At 39.4% G+C, this 15,896-nt stretch overlaps 1 protein-coding gene across 1 annotated transcript in view; it reads right to left on the bottom strand.

Moving 5' to 3' along the window:
* gfpt1 (glutamine--fructose-6-phosphate transaminase 1) overlaps positions 1 to 15,896 on the bottom strand; it is a 49,284-nt gene that overhangs the window by 5,368 nt on the left and 28,020 nt on the right. The window contains exons 15-18 of the mRNA XM_017696329.2: positions 9,533 to 9,647; positions 4,948 to 5,075; positions 2,433 to 2,600; positions 523 to 684 (exon numbers count right to left, since the gene is read on the bottom strand). Coding sequence (XP_017551818.2) covers positions 523 to 684; positions 2,433 to 2,600; positions 4,948 to 5,075; positions 9,533 to 9,647 — 573 coding nt within the window. The remainder of the gene's footprint in view (positions 1 to 522; positions 685 to 2,432; positions 2,601 to 4,947; positions 5,076 to 9,532; positions 9,648 to 15,896) is intronic.

Below are 15,896 nucleotides of genomic sequence, written 5' to 3'. Positions count from 1 at the left end.
ATCCGTTTTATAAAATAAAATGACAATCAGAATGCCTCGTATTTGAATAGTGGTGATCAAATGCCAGGCAGATAACTTACTATACATAAATTATAAAAGTCCAGTTAATCATTTATCATTCAATACATTCTTGATGTCTTGACACGTTTTTAATGTTCTTCAAAAATGCTGAAATAAAACATCTAGAAATTCTGGTGTCTAGCATTTCAATCTATACTGTTTAAGTTATGAATAAAACATCGCTAAATCTATTATTATTATTATTATGACAAGTGATTCCAAACTTTGAATAGTAGTTAATAAGCACAATTATTTTTTTAAAACACCATATTTCTGTAAAATTCAGCAATATCAAATTTACTCTGTAATGTGAACACAACCTTAAACAGAGAGAGTGAGTGAGATTGAGAGAGAGCGAGAGAGAGAACAAGAGAGAGAGCGAGAGAGAGAGAGAGAAAGACAAAGAGAGAGAGAGAGAGAGAGAGAGACACTGAGGTGAAGCAGGTGTGTGCGTTCTCTCACGTCGTATCCGCGCAGCACGGCCAGGTGGAAGGACAGCAGCTGCAGTGGGATGACGCTGAGGATGCCCTGCAGGCAGTCCACACAGTGAGGCACTTTAATAGTGCGGCTGGAGTTTTTGATGGTCTCATAGTCATCCTTATCACAGATCACTATAGGACGACCCTGCAGAGTGAACACACGCAAATCACATGCAGGGGGATTAGCAGTGGAAGAAGCTGAGCTAGATGGCATTAGAAAGAAATGGCTGACATTTTTGATAATGAATTGGGCCAATATTTGATATTAGATCATTTAAATAAGCACCGATATTATGCATATGCTCTTTCACTCAATCATTCTCTTTCATGTGTCACATTATTTATTTACCATTCCTATTGTACAATTATTCTAGTCTATGGTCAGTTAAAAATGTGTCTGCAATAGAGAAGACTGTACTCAATCAACTTCAACAATTAATTAACTACACTGATCAGGCATAACATTATGACAAAACATTATGTCCTAGTTTCTATGCTCATTGACCATTTTATCAGCTCCACTTACTGTATACGTGCACTTTGTAATTCTACAGTTACAGACTGTAGTCCATCTGTCTCTCTGCATACTCACAGAGCAGGTACTATTTGGGTGATGAATCTCAGTGATGGTGTGTTAATGTGTGTTGTGCTGGTATGAGTGGATCAGACACAGCAGTGCTGCTGGAGTTTTTTTTAACACTGTGTCCACTCACTGTCCACTCTATTACACACTCCTACCTTGCCAGTCCATCTTGTAGATGTAAAGTCAGAGACGACAGCTCATCTGCTGCTGCACAGTTTGTGTTGGTCATCCTCTAGTCCTTCATCAGTGGTCACAGGACGCTGCCCACAGGACACTGTTGGCTGGATATTTTTGGTTGGTGGACTATTCTCAGTCCAGCAGTGACACTGAGGTGTTTAAAAACTCCAGCAGCACTGCTGTGTCTGATCCACTCAGACCAGCACAACACACACTAACACACCACCTCCACATCAGTATTACTGCAGTACGCAGTAACGCAGACTTACTTTGCTCTGCTTTAAGCTTTAGCTCGGCTATAGCTGCTCTTCTCACATCTCCAGCAGGAAACTTTTCCACAAAAGCAGAAGTTTCTCTCAACGTTCGACTATTTGTGAGGCTGAAGTTGCTTCTCATTTGCCAGCTTCCTATTCAAATTTTCCCATTCCACCCTAAATGGTGCTTGAGGTGTCAGAATGTAACTGCTGCACCACTTAAGGTGAGATGTGAAACTTTGAGCTGGTGAACGAAAAAGCTGACTTCAGCCTTGTGACTTTTTAGTGTTGAACAGTTTCTCTTTACAGATTAAAAGTATAAAGCAGGAGTGCTTAGAAGTGCAAATAAGTCCATTAGTCACCAAATTATCGATGTTCATCTTAAATCTCTCTTTGCCATTTTGTTAGCTACTAGCTAGACGAGCTTGTTGTCTGCGTTGCTTTGCTGACCAGCAGTCTGCTCGCCAATCATCAGGGTTAAAGGGTGAAATTAGCAGTTGTAGGCTACATTAACTCCAGCGTTTATGACCATTTATTGTTAACACTCTGTTGAACGATCAGCAGAGCTTTATTTTACTGCAAAAAAGGATCATTTTATGTTTACTTATAAATCTAATTCTGCTGTGGAGCCGCAACAGGTCAGTAAAAGACTGCAGTTATTAATGATGCACTGATATGGCTAGCCGGCCAGTCAGCCAAACATACACTTTGGGAACATTACAGGAGTATATACAAATTAATTTTACAGTGCAGAGTAAGCATACTCTATAATATGGTGGTCTTTACTTGTATGTGTGGCCGTCCCGCCTCTGCCTGTAGCAGTACATTCCAGAACTACTGTATGTTATGTTGACAGGTGTGCTTGCGTGTATTGGTTACCTGTCTCGCCACCACCTGCTGCAGAGCATTTTGGCACTTGATGTAGGTGTGGTCTCTCATGATGATCATAATGACAGGCATTAGCTTGTCTATCAGAGCCAGAGGACCATGCTTCAGTTCTCCAGCCAGGATTCCCTCTGAATGCATGTACGTGATCTCCTTTATTTTCTACAATAACACACACAACAGGCGTTAATAGTACTGCTCAAAGTAGGAGTTCAACAGTAACAAATTAGACATTAGTGGCATTTTACAGATGTTATGATTTGACTGATTCATCTAACCATAATTAATGATTTGATGTATTTACTGTACTGCAGAAAATGTAGTTGGTGCTGGGTTACTGTGCTAAATGTAGGTGGTGCTGGATTACTGTGCTAAATGTAGGTGGTGCTGGGTTACTGTGCTAAATGTAGGTGGTGCTGGGTTACTGTGCTAAATGTAGCTTTTATCCTTTATTCACTGTACTGAATTTGTAACCCTATAGAAATGCAATGCAAATTCTCCATAATGCTAATTTAGGCAGATTCAGTCCAAATTTATACATTTTTACAAATAAAGACTGTATAAATTTATTGGCATCTGCAAATATGTTCATTAATATTGAATACTGGCATCAGTCCTCAATTGCCAATGGATGATTTCCTATATATAAGACTTTTAGACAGACTCAAACCTACAGCAACAAACCCAGCTAACATATATGCTTAAAAAAAGACTACAAATATGTTAAAGTGATAGCTTGGTTATAAAAAAAAAAAAATTATTTTCACCTTACCCCCAAGTAGAGGATAAAGTCAAGATATTTGCTGTCTGAAGTTGGCTTCTTTAGTTTTGCACTGGAGCCCAATCCGCAGCGCCTGGGGAGCAGTTGGGGTTTAGGTGTCTTGCTCAAGGACACCTCAGTCATGTGCTGTCGGCTCTGGGGATCGAACCGGCGACCTTCTGGTCACGAGGCTGGATCCCTAACCTCCAGCCCACGACTGCCCCCACAAGTAATCGTAAAAGTGAGCGTGTGATGATTAAGACATGCAGTTTGCATGATGTTTGTAAGTTTCTATAACTTGTTAGTAACATTAGCCTCCAAGCTGAAGCACAAAACTAAAGATGCAAACTTCAGACACCACATATGCCTTGGCTGATCAACTATATTTAGGGTAAAGGGGAAGTGATGTGCATCTGCTTTGTGGCTGAACCATCTCTTTAAATCTGACCCATGATTAGGACTAAAATGTGAATAATCAGAAGGTCTGACAGGTTTGAACTGGGATGTTGTGCAGCTTGAGCTGCAGAGCGGCATCATGCGAGAGCACAGTCACGAGTTGTTTTTGGGCCGGCCGGTGCATTTTTGTGGAACGAGCTGTCTAATGAGAGCAAGCACAAGGGGATGATTTCTTGGCTGACTTTGTTTCTCCTCCCAACCAATTTGAGCCTGTTTGTCATACAGTGGAACAGCAAGTGAATTCACATGGATTTATTTACTGTTACACAAGCTATATCTACAGGCTCTAAATTAGTATATAAATATGCAACACGAGGCTGGTGAAACTGATCTATTAAAACTGCTGTTATTGTTACTTTAGATTACATATTGTTAAAAGTGTAGAAGTACAGAGTTGTTATTGCTATATATTTGACTAATAGCAACAACTCTATACTTCTATACTTAACAATATGTAACCCAATTACCTTTTTGCATAATTATTTGCATTTTTATTTACTGTATATATTTTATATTTATTTTTCTATTTTGGTTTTCATGTCAAACATGACAAAACAGGCAAAAATGTAAAGGACATGTTTTCTTTCTGCAAAATAAGAGTGGTGATTGGCAGTATGTCTGAAAATGTATATCACAGTATAATTAGAATGTTTTTACAGTTCAAAACATCTGGATTTTGGAGTAAATTATTTTGTTTTGAGTGACCCCTTACCTTAATTTCATTTTTGTCAGATAAATGAACAAATCTATTTTGTCAATAACAAAGTAGTTATATTGTTACTGAAACTTTATCATAGGCTTTAGTACTAACTTTTTTTCGGTATTGAAAAAAATTTGCTAATTTTGAGCAGAACTCAAAAACACAGCTTTGAACAGCTTTACACACACACACAGCATAAAAATATGGGAAGGGTTCAACACAGCAACGCAGTGTCACTTCATGCTCTAAAATGCATGTGGCTAAAATAGGAATCCACATATGGACTAAAACCCCTTGTGTTTCTGTAGGGACATGAAAATGTGAGGCAGCTTGTTTTTCTTTGAAGTTAAAGTTTCTTTCAAAAAAAGTTAAGCATTATTTCACAAGTGTCAAGTTAGAAATTAGGGTTTGGGAGAGATGCTTCCCAAAATATAGATACATGTGATGATTTTGTTTATATTTTGCTTATTACTATGTCAATTAATACACTGGGTTTAAAGAGAGAACACAGCAATAATGGAGGGGTGAAAATAAGAGGGAGGGAACAGACAGACAGGGAGAGATTGATCAGGAATGTTGAATAGTGGTCTAACCAGTGCACCCTCTAGGCAGGTGGCATAGTGGTAGCCTCGGCCCATGATGAGGACGCTTTTCTGCTGATAGAGCTCAGCGGCCAGCTTCTGGATCTCCTCATCCAGACTCAACACCTCCTTTATCAGATCTACAGCAGGAGGAGTGAGAGAGAAAGAGAGGGAGGGAGAAAATTATACATTTATACACTGTGTGTACACACACACACACACACACACACACACACACTCTCTCTATACATACATACACACAAACACATTATATATATATATATATATATAGCACTACTGTGTAAGCCATTAACATTTCTTGTAAGTGCATTTTTAATTTTTAAACCATACAGTGTTCAATTTTTAACAGGATCATTTCCTTAACAATTGTAATGAAATAACTGATGTCAGAGATTTATATTCATACTAACAAGTGTGAACACATGTATGAACAACAGGAACATTGGTTATCATTGTGACACATGCTGCTGGACTTTCCTGTCATTTTCTGGGCAAAATAAAAGTTTCACGGAACTGTAACAATAAAAAACATTCGTCTGTTCTCATAAAAATGCCACACAGATGTAATTTCATTAAAGTGTATTTCTTTGCAATGGCATTCAACTTCTTGGATGAAACCCACTAATGACAAAAAAAAGCTGTTCCTAATATTGATTTACTTCAATCTGATATTAACATTAGCTCTCTGAAAAGCAGCCATGCTTAGAAAGCAGAAAACCCACTTCTTAGAACTGTTGAAAGATGAAAATCTGGGTGATGGTTCCACTTCTACAAAGCCAAGAGAACTAAAAACAACAGCTTTCCGTGAACATTCCTCATCCATGCCACAATCAGACACCAAAACAAATCAAACACGAACCACTATTAATCAGTCACACAGAAAAACAGGAAAAGGCCATTAAACTAATACAATACTCTCTCTCTCATATTATATATATATATATATATATATATATATATATATATATATATATATATATATATATGTGTGTGTGTGCGTGTGTGTGTAAATATCACACACTGATCAGCCATAACATTAAAACCACCTCCTTGTTTCTACATTCAGTGTCCATTTTACTAGCTCCAGGTTTTGCTGGACTTTTTAAAACACTCTGTCCGCTCACTGTCCACTACTTTATTGGACACTCCTTTGTTGGTCCAAGTTGTAGATGTAAAGTCAGAGATGATGGCTCATCTGTTTCTGCACAGTTATTGCTGGTCATCCTTTAGTTCTTCCATCAGTGCTCACAGGACACTGGCTGGAGGACTATTCTCAGTCCAGCAGTGACACTGAGGTGTTTAAAAACTCCAGCAGCACTGCTGTGTCTGATCCACTCAGACCAGCACAACACACACTAACACATCACAACCATGTCACTGTCACTACAGTGATGAGAATGACCCACCAACCGAATGACATCTGCTCTGTGGAGGTACTGACCACTGAAGAACAGGGTAAAAGGGGGTAACAAAGTATCAGAGAAACAGATGGACTACAGTCTGTAATTGTAGAACTACAAAGTGCATCTAAAATGGTAAATGTAGCTGCTAAAATGACAATTAGTGTACGACTGATCGACGCATATATATATATATATATATATATATATATATATATATATATATATATATATATATATATATATATATATATATATATAGAGACACACACACACACACACACACACACACACACACACACACACACACACACACACACACAGCGGCTTCAGGTATTGTTCACATCAACCATCAGAATCACGGCATGACTGTTGGTGCTAGATGGACTGGTTTGAGTAAATTTTCTTTCTTTTTTTTTTTGTGGAACTTTTAAAAAAAATGTAATACTAAAAAGAAAATATGACTGATACAAATGAATGCTTTATGGTATGCTAAATGGTTTAAATATTTCTATGCCTGCTTTATTCTACTAAAAATGGTGCAATAACGAAAAATCATCCATTTTTTGGAAAAAAAGAGAAGTCAATGGAGAATGGCCAGACCGGTTTAAGCCGATAGAAAAGCCGTGGTAACCCAGATAACCATTTTGTACAACTGTTGTGAGCAGAAAAGCATCTCAGAATGCACAACACATCTACAACTACAACTGTAGTGTATTCTGCCCCACACAACAACAGAAAATCATCTCAGCTTCCAATTTATTTAGCCAAGGACAGAAACTGTGGTTGTAGTGGGCATAGATTCACCAAAACTGGACAGTTGAAGACTGGAACACAGAGCCTGGTCTGATTAATCTCAGTATTTGGCGAGCTGCCTGGTACGGTCCGTATTTGGCACCAACAGCATGAATTCATGGACTCAACTCGCCTTGTGTCAACAATCCAGGCTGCTGGAGGTGGTGTAACGGTAAAGGCAATGTTTTCCTGGCACACTCTGAGCATGTTAATAGCAATCATTGCTTGAATGCTACAGCCTATTTGAGTATTACTGTTGAACATATGTATCCTTTCATATCCCTTAACGTGCCCAGAGTGTGCAAAGAAAACATTCCAAACACCATTACACCACCTCCACCAGCCTGGACTGTTGACTCAGTGAGGCTGGGTCCATGTTGACAGCCAGGTTGAGTCAATGGATTCATGCTGTTGGTGCCAAATACGGACCCTACCGTGCACCCCAGAAGAAACTGAGATTCATCAGTCCAGGCTCTATTGTTCTTGTTGGCTGTTCCAACCCTAACGCCTAAATTGAAACTGGCCATTGTTTTTGAGTTACGCTCAAGATTAGCTAAAATCGCTGCTACCAAAACACCAAAACAGTCACTAAGTTTCAGTAGTCTTATGATTTATTTGAGAGTGAAAATAGGGAAAGTTCAAACATCTTAATAAAAGTATGTATATATATTAACATGTCCCATATGTATTATATACACGTAAATGATAACAACATGCCCTAAATATATACACATATTTAGGGCATGTTGTATATATCTACATATAAGTTACATATACAAATAAAACAATGAAACACTGAGCTTTTGTAAAAGTACAAAAAAAAAAGACAATAAAAAGCCACGTTGTTGGTCCTGTATGTTAGGGTTGTTTTTCTTTGGATGTATTGCTTTTCTTGGATATGAAATAAACTAACACACAGACACAATCTTACTGACAGAGTCAGCAGTTCTAAGGCTGTTGTAGGAGGAACTGTAGAGCCAAACACTGCCAAAACATTCCTGACCTGATTGGCTTCAATACAACTCCCAAACCCAGGGGAGACAAAGAGGAAAGAGAGAGAAAAATGCTGAGAGAGAGAGCGAGTCATAGATATAAAGTGGGAGAGAGAGAGAGTGTGCATGTTGGAGAAAGGGGGGTCTCCCCATCAGACACTTGTGGTCCAGTGGAGAGTTCCAGCAGTGATGGTCAAAGCTGGCTGAAACTCTCCCTAACAGCTGTAAACACACACACACACACACACACACACAGCGACACAGACACACACAGCTCCATAAGGACACAAATGTGCTGTCAAAGGGACGAAGTCACCATCCTAATGAACACAATACCCATTCATAACTTCATTATAGCTCTACTGCAGTGCTGTAAAACTATCATACAAACTGTCAAGCAGCTCTATTATGAATATGAAAAGACCCTGGAAATGGACATCCTCCAGGACACACATCTTTGACATGTGTCCCTTTGACACATCTTTCAGAACATGAGGTTTAGAGTCTCAATATCCAATATCTCAATACCCTCCTTCACTTTAAAAACCAAGCATCTTCAAAAGAGAATCGCTCTCTGTCAAACACACACATTAAAACACACTACTAGCCATGTAGTCCGCATTCAGAAATTGAGTATACGGTGAAATTAAACATGCAGTGTGATGTTATCACGGGCACTCTGAATCCACTCTGGTGCCAATAGATTTTGTGTCTCATCTTAAACATTTTTCTAACTTCTGTAGCATTTAAAGTGGAACAGATATGAATAATCTGACTTCAGCCTCGTAAGAAAGTATTAATACAAGCCATTCTTTGCTTAGTGCTAACAAACTACTAGAAACCCACAGGGCCACAGTTGAGCGTTTTTTTTCACCCCACTGTGACTGGGTTTTGACATTTATGGTCCATATTGAAGGCTTACCTGTAAACCTACTATGATAAAACATTAGCTAATCATTACGATACTTTTTTTCTTTGACTGCTGCATGCACACAAAAATACAAACAACAAAAGGATGAATCTGAGGAGAAATCAGTGAGGTCTCCACTTTGCTCCCTAACTGAGCCAAAGTGTGATGTATGTGTCATTATTTTTTGTTTTGTTTTACTAGGGCCTGAAATGAAATGCAGAACCCAAAAGTACAAAGCATTCTGGCTAGCGCCCCCTCAAGGCTACAATATTTTAGATATGAACTGACTAATGCTGTTTAACTAATTTTAAGGATTGTGAAAAATGAGAACTGACAAGTCATATCAGTCAACAGTGTTTACCTAAATTATTGGAAAAACATTAAAATGATTCATCTAAACTATGAAAATAAAATTATATCAGTCAGATATTTTTAGATTATTGAATTGGTATCTGTATCGGTCAGGCTCTAATTTTTACCTGGAAGTACTCTGAGGCCCTGAATGATCTCCCGTCTCCTTGGCTGCATGGAGATTCTGTCGTCACACATCAGCAGAGCAAACATGATGAGGGCCACAAACTGGCTGCTGTAGGCCTGAAAAACACAGAAAATAATAATAACAGTAAATAAGCAACATCTATGACTAACGCAACACATGATTTGTGTAAGAAAACCAACACACTTCCCAAAGGCACGTTTTAAACGAGGCCAAATGTGATTAAACTCGCAGCTGTGAGTTTTGAAGGGAACACAAAGTTCAGTGAACAGCTAGCATCAGCTAGTTCAGTTCTTTCAACTGTAAGTGAAAAGACACACTGGGCCAGAGTCATAAAGCACGCTGCCAGATTTACCGTGACGTTAAGAGCAAACAGCATCACGGCAGCATGTTCACTCATAAACAAGGGTTACTGGTATGTCTTAACGTTTACGTGACGCGAGGTGTTGCCACATTTCTCTCTCATTTACCTACTACGATAGTGATTCATACCACCCCATAAAAAATAACGACTGAATCACTCTGACTGCAAATTCCCTGGAAAAAAAATCTAACTGCTGTCAGGAGTAAGAATATTTATTTAATGTTTCTTATTTGATGTTTCCCCCCTTCTGTGGAAAGCAGGTATAGCTTGTAATGCAAATAATTAAAAAATAAAGAGTAATCTGACATGTTGAGAAGTTAACTACATGTTTAAACAAATTTTATTGGAAGCCGTTTCAGCTTCTAATCCTATTTTTTCAATTTACAATAGATTTTGCAAAGGAATTCAATTAACACATATGAAAATGACATTTTACTAGTAAAAATTCCTTTTTTACAAGTAATCTTTACTCGCTAAAGCTGAATATTTACATGTGCAATTTGAATTCCTGATATCGAGTTAACTATTTACCATCTGAAATTAAATTTTTAAAAGTTGAATTCTGAGATCAAGAAAAATAGGAAATAAAAGATGACGGTTTGCTATAGTAATTAGAATTTCTGTAAAAGAAAAACAATTAGCACATAAATGTTACTGTAATTACAATGAGTTGGAAAAAAGGCTTAGATTTTTACCAATGAGAAATAAAAACTTAAATAAAAATATCAATAAAATATAATGAATTCTAAAATATCATACTTCTAATTAAAAATGTACAAGATGTTATAATTATGTTTCAAGATGTTATAATTCCATTTTTCAATACATGTCATTTAAGTTAAAAGCATGGAGCTCCATGCAATAACCAAACAATTTACTATACATTTATTAGCACTTCATTTCTTAAAATTCATAACTTTGTTTCTGATCCTTTTTTTTTTTTCCTTTTTTCATTTCATTGTTTCTGTTTCAGAGCTGGGTGGCACGGTAACGCTGTCGCCTCACAGCAAGGAGGGCCTGGGTTCGATTCCCCGGCCGGGCTACCGGGGTCCTCTCTGTGTGGAGTTTGCATGTTCTCCCCGTGTCTGCGTGGGTTTCCTCCGGGTTCTCCGGTTTCCTCCCACAGTCCAAAGACATGCAGTCAGGCCAATTGGATATGCTAAATTGCCCCTAGGTGTGAGTGACTGGCTGTGTCTGTCTGTCTGCCCTGCGATGGACTGGCGACCTGTCCAGGGTGTATCCTGCCTTTCGCCCGAAGACTGCTGGGATAGGCTCCAGCACACATACCCCCGCGACCCTGACGGAGAAGCAGCTTAGAAAATGGATGGATGTTTCAGAGCTTCACTTGGTGTGGGTCTAATATGTTATATGTATATTTACATTTGGATTTTGATTGGCTCTTGCCTAGGACACTGGTGAAAATATCACAGCGTTAAAATGATATTGGTGCTCTAATTACCGCCAGAGTGATATTGTAAATAGGTCTTAGTTACTGTGCTGCACATTTGTTACTGCGAAGTTTGATTAATCTGGCCCTTTATGTTTCATGTCAACTAAAGCACACTTCCTCATTTCTATTTTTTTTTCCAGAAAGAAAATATCACAGACTGCGGTCTGGTTTTCTACTGGCTCACGCTTCGAAGGTTTGCAAATTTGTGGGGTTAAACATCATTTAAATGGCTTCATAGAGACACGAACACACACGCACACACCAAAAAATAAAACAAAAACACACTTATTTTAAATTGAGGACATGAAGCAGTGCATCAAACCCCACCACACAGTGATTCAGTGCCTTGGGCCACCTCAGAGACTCGACTTCGGCACACGACTCAGAGACTCAAGACTCGAGACTTGGACTCGCACCCTAGAGACTCAAACCCTCAGACCTACACCCCAGAGATTCGAGACTTAACTCAAACTTGCACCCCAGAGCCTGGACTCAGATTCGCACCACAGAGACTCAACTTGGATTCACACCCTAGAAACTTCAAACTCAACTTGTACCTTTTTGATTTGACTCTTTGCACCTCAGAGACTCTTGACTTAACTCAGAATTGCACCCTAAATACTCAATACTCAACTTACACTCACATCCTGGAGGCTCAAAAGTTGACTTGGACTTGCACCCTAAAGACTCAAGACTGAACTTGGATCTGCACCTTAGAGACTTGACAAAGACTCTTACCCTAGATGCTCAATACTCAACTTGGACCAGAGACACAAGACTCGACTCAGACCAGCACTCCAGAGGCCTTAGGCATGACTCAGACTCGCACCCCAAAGACTGGACTCTACAGACATGCGAGACTCGACTTGGATTTACATGCTACAGACTCGAGACTTAATTAGCACAGACTCTTGACTCAGACTGGACTGGCATCCCAGACACTCTAGACTCGACGTGGTCTCTTTCCTCAGAGACTCTAGACTCGACGTGGTCTCTTTCCTCAGAGACTCTAGACTCGACGTGGTCTCTTTCCTCAGAGACTCTAGACTCGACGTGGTCTCTTTCCTCAGAGACTCTAGACTCGACGTGGTCTCTTTCCTCAGAGACTCTAGACTCGACGTGGTCTCTTTCCTCAGAGACTCTAGACTCGACGTGGTCTCTTTCCTCAGAGACTCTAGACTCGACGTGGTCTCTTTCCTCAGAGACTCTAGACTCGACGTGGTCTCTTTCCTCAGAGACTCTAGACTCGACGTGGTCTCTTTCCTCAGAGACTCTAGACTCGACGTGGTCTCTTTCCTCAGAGACTCTAGACTCGACGTGGTCTCTTTCCTCAGAGACTCTAGACTCGACGTGGTCTCTTTCCTCAGAGACTCTAGACTCGACGTGGTCTCTTTCCTCAGAGACTCTAGACTCGACGTGGTCTCTTTCCTCAGAGACTCTAGACTCGACGTGGTCTCTTACCTCAGAGACTCTAGACTCGATGTGGTCTCTTACCTCAGAGACTCTAGACTCGATGTGGTCTCTTACCTCAGAGACTCTAGACTCGACGTGGTCTCTTACTTCAGAGACTCTAGACTCGACGAGGTCTCTTACCTCAAGACTCAGACTTGTAAAAAGCAACTTGTATATCTCTGCTATCCAGTGTTCATGCCTTAGAGATTCTATGTACACTTTCATGGCAGTGTTTGACAATTATCGGTAAATTGATAGTGGTCTCAGACCTGCTCAGGAGTCTCTTCTAAGACCTGTAATGAAACATGGCTTTGGTCAGTGGTCACCATATACTGTCAAGACGCTTAATATGCTCAGAAAAATGTATTGTGCCAATTTATCATGATAAGGATATCCACACTGTCCCCCACTCCTACTTTATCTTTAGTCCTCAGAGCACCTGCTTTATATCTCTCTTACACAAACAGTTCAGCTTTCCAACTCCATTTCTTCCAATTTGATATTTATTAAGAACAAATGAACCAAATGAAGCATCTTCTGCTACAGATGAGTAAGGAAAGATCTGCAGCCTTGATGATGTGGAAAGGAAAGAGGACTGTGAAAAGGGCCCAAATGGCAGCAGCTTGTTTCCACTGCTCAGCCATTGGGATGCAGAGTTTCATAAAAAAGTTGGACTGAAGCTTCCTGATACGCTACATAGCTGATGCTGCATTTCCACAGTGCCCCATAATCGGAGCACAGCTCCAAGAAGCTCAATTCTGCCACTGAAAACAACCGTAAATCAAAATGTGCAGTGTTTGGTGTAACTGCAGTTAACGTCTACAAAATATTTACAAAACAACTTCACCGCATTATCTAGGGAGAACTAAAAGAACTCTGAATATGCAGCCATGGCAGTTTATCGTTGCTTAAAGCAGAATGAAGATTAGCCAATGTCAGGAGAACAGAATCTCACCATACATCATCTCCACACTGACCACAGAAAAGCAAAGATGAGGGAAGGGTTCTCTCTCTCTCACCCCCCCCCTCCATCCCTCCCTCTCTCCCTCTCCCCCCTCCCCCTCTCTCTCTCCCCCTCTCTCACACACACACAGACACGCTGAGAGGGAGTAAAATAAAAGCCGTAAAGCATGGCGGCAGCAGGGCTGCTGGAATGGAGTTATGAATTTACTCTCCGCTCTCCAGTAATCCCTCACCACCTTCCATCAGCCTGCAGAGAGTTGACCTTTCTCTCCATCATCCCACCTCATTTAAAGCATTAGTCTGGCAAAAACATCTAATTCTCACAATTCAGTTGAACAGCCAAGACTTGTTTTGTTTTCCTCTGTAGTTTTGCATTGGAGTTAAAGGCTAAGGTAGCCGGTTAGCACTGTGTAAAAGGCATGGCTACATCACACACTTGCTTACGTGAAGACATACTGTCATCTATAAAAATGAGCAGAAATACAGATAAAACGCAGGGTACAAGATGGCTGCTACTACTGTTTTAGCAATCTTATACTCCTTGGTAACACTTTACTATAGGGTAGTGTTCATAAGGCTACATTACACCAACATAAGCCCAGCTACAGTCATATGCGAGCATTTGACCACTCCCAGTCTTTTTTTTCGATTTTGTGAAATTAACACAGAAAACTAATTTTAAAATAGTATTTTTCTGCTAGTTTTATTGCACAAGTTCTATTTTTTGATAAATCTAAATGTGCCATAACTTTTTGATGTTTTCCCCAATTAAAATTAAATAGACAGTAATAAACACTAATAAACAATGATTGTGCATTACAATATGCAGAAGAGTGAACTTACTTTCACTTAGAAAATCAATGTAATTTGATCATGAGAGACACTTTTGCACATGACTGTACATAAAGATTTATAAATATAAAAAAGTTGACAAAAGCAGCTTTTATGACATAAGAAAGGAATACGCCTTTATGAATGTTTATGTAGGTGCAAGTCAGTTGTTATGAAGAGCTTATGTAGGTGTCATGTAGCCTTATAAACATTTTATAGATAACAGTATTAGAAACCACATAATCTGGAGTATTATTACTTAATGTGGTTTGAGGCAAGTAAGACAACTTAAAACAACTATTTTAAGTTAAAAAATAACTTTTCTAAATGTTACACACTCTCATATTTAAGAACTATGAAATGTCTGAACTCTATGCTCCACTAAAGGGCAATGCAGAACCTGCACCAGAATTTCTAATTTGTTTAATCCAATGAGTGAACTACAGAAAGACCAATGCAGCCATCTAAAGGTTACCACACACTGAACAAGCAGTGCTGCACCGTGCAGCAGAACAAAATGCAGCTATAACACATAGGAAGCAGAGCAGAAAAGCATCAATAAACAAGCTTAAGTTCCTTTTTGCACTACTCGTATTAGTTGATTGAATAAAACTAGTGAATTTATTAAGTTTGACATGAACCAAGTCTACAAACTCAATGATTTCAAGCTAAGGCTAGACTGCTTTTCTTAGTGTAAATTTCAAGCCACCTTACCTTCTATGGCTTTTATTGGGTTTATCTGGGTTTATTGTGGTACAATAACAGGAAGATGCTGGTTGCATTTTCTTATGCTGTGTGTCATCCCCTTGATGCACTGTGTGTGGTAGCCTGTAGCCTTACAATCCTAAGTAGAGGTAAACCTCAACTGGTACCTGTGACTTTACGATCCGACTGGTAATGCTAAATTAGAAACCCAAACCTGACCAGTACACGCTCTTCGGACTTCGGACACCAAACAAGTCTCTGTTGAAGTACTACATTTAGGAAAAAAGGGAACATTGTGTACATCTGACTAAAGTACTCCTTTAAAGAGCAAGCCAGTACCCAAGCTTGCTCGGATCATATTTGAGAGAACACCCGTAATGCTCACTGAATCAGCAACGTAGCATTACCTCACCTTCAGCAGTGCAACATTCTATTGAGTAGTGACAACAAATACTGCTAATGCTCTTTCCAAATTTTTGAGAGGTCAAATCTTACGTTGAAGTATGTCATTTGTGCCAAAAAAACAGCAGCCAATCATACAGACTCTTCCAACAAAGACTGCCTTCATGTGTTCAGTAGATA

The sequence above is a fragment of the Pygocentrus nattereri genome, chromosome 29 (genome assembly GCF_015220715.1).
Source record: "Pygocentrus nattereri isolate fPygNat1 chromosome 29, fPygNat1.pri, whole genome shotgun sequence".
Taxonomy (NCBI): domain Eukaryota; kingdom Metazoa; phylum Chordata; class Actinopteri; order Characiformes; family Serrasalmidae; genus Pygocentrus; species Pygocentrus nattereri.
This window is presented reverse-complemented; position numbering and strand designations above follow the sequence as displayed.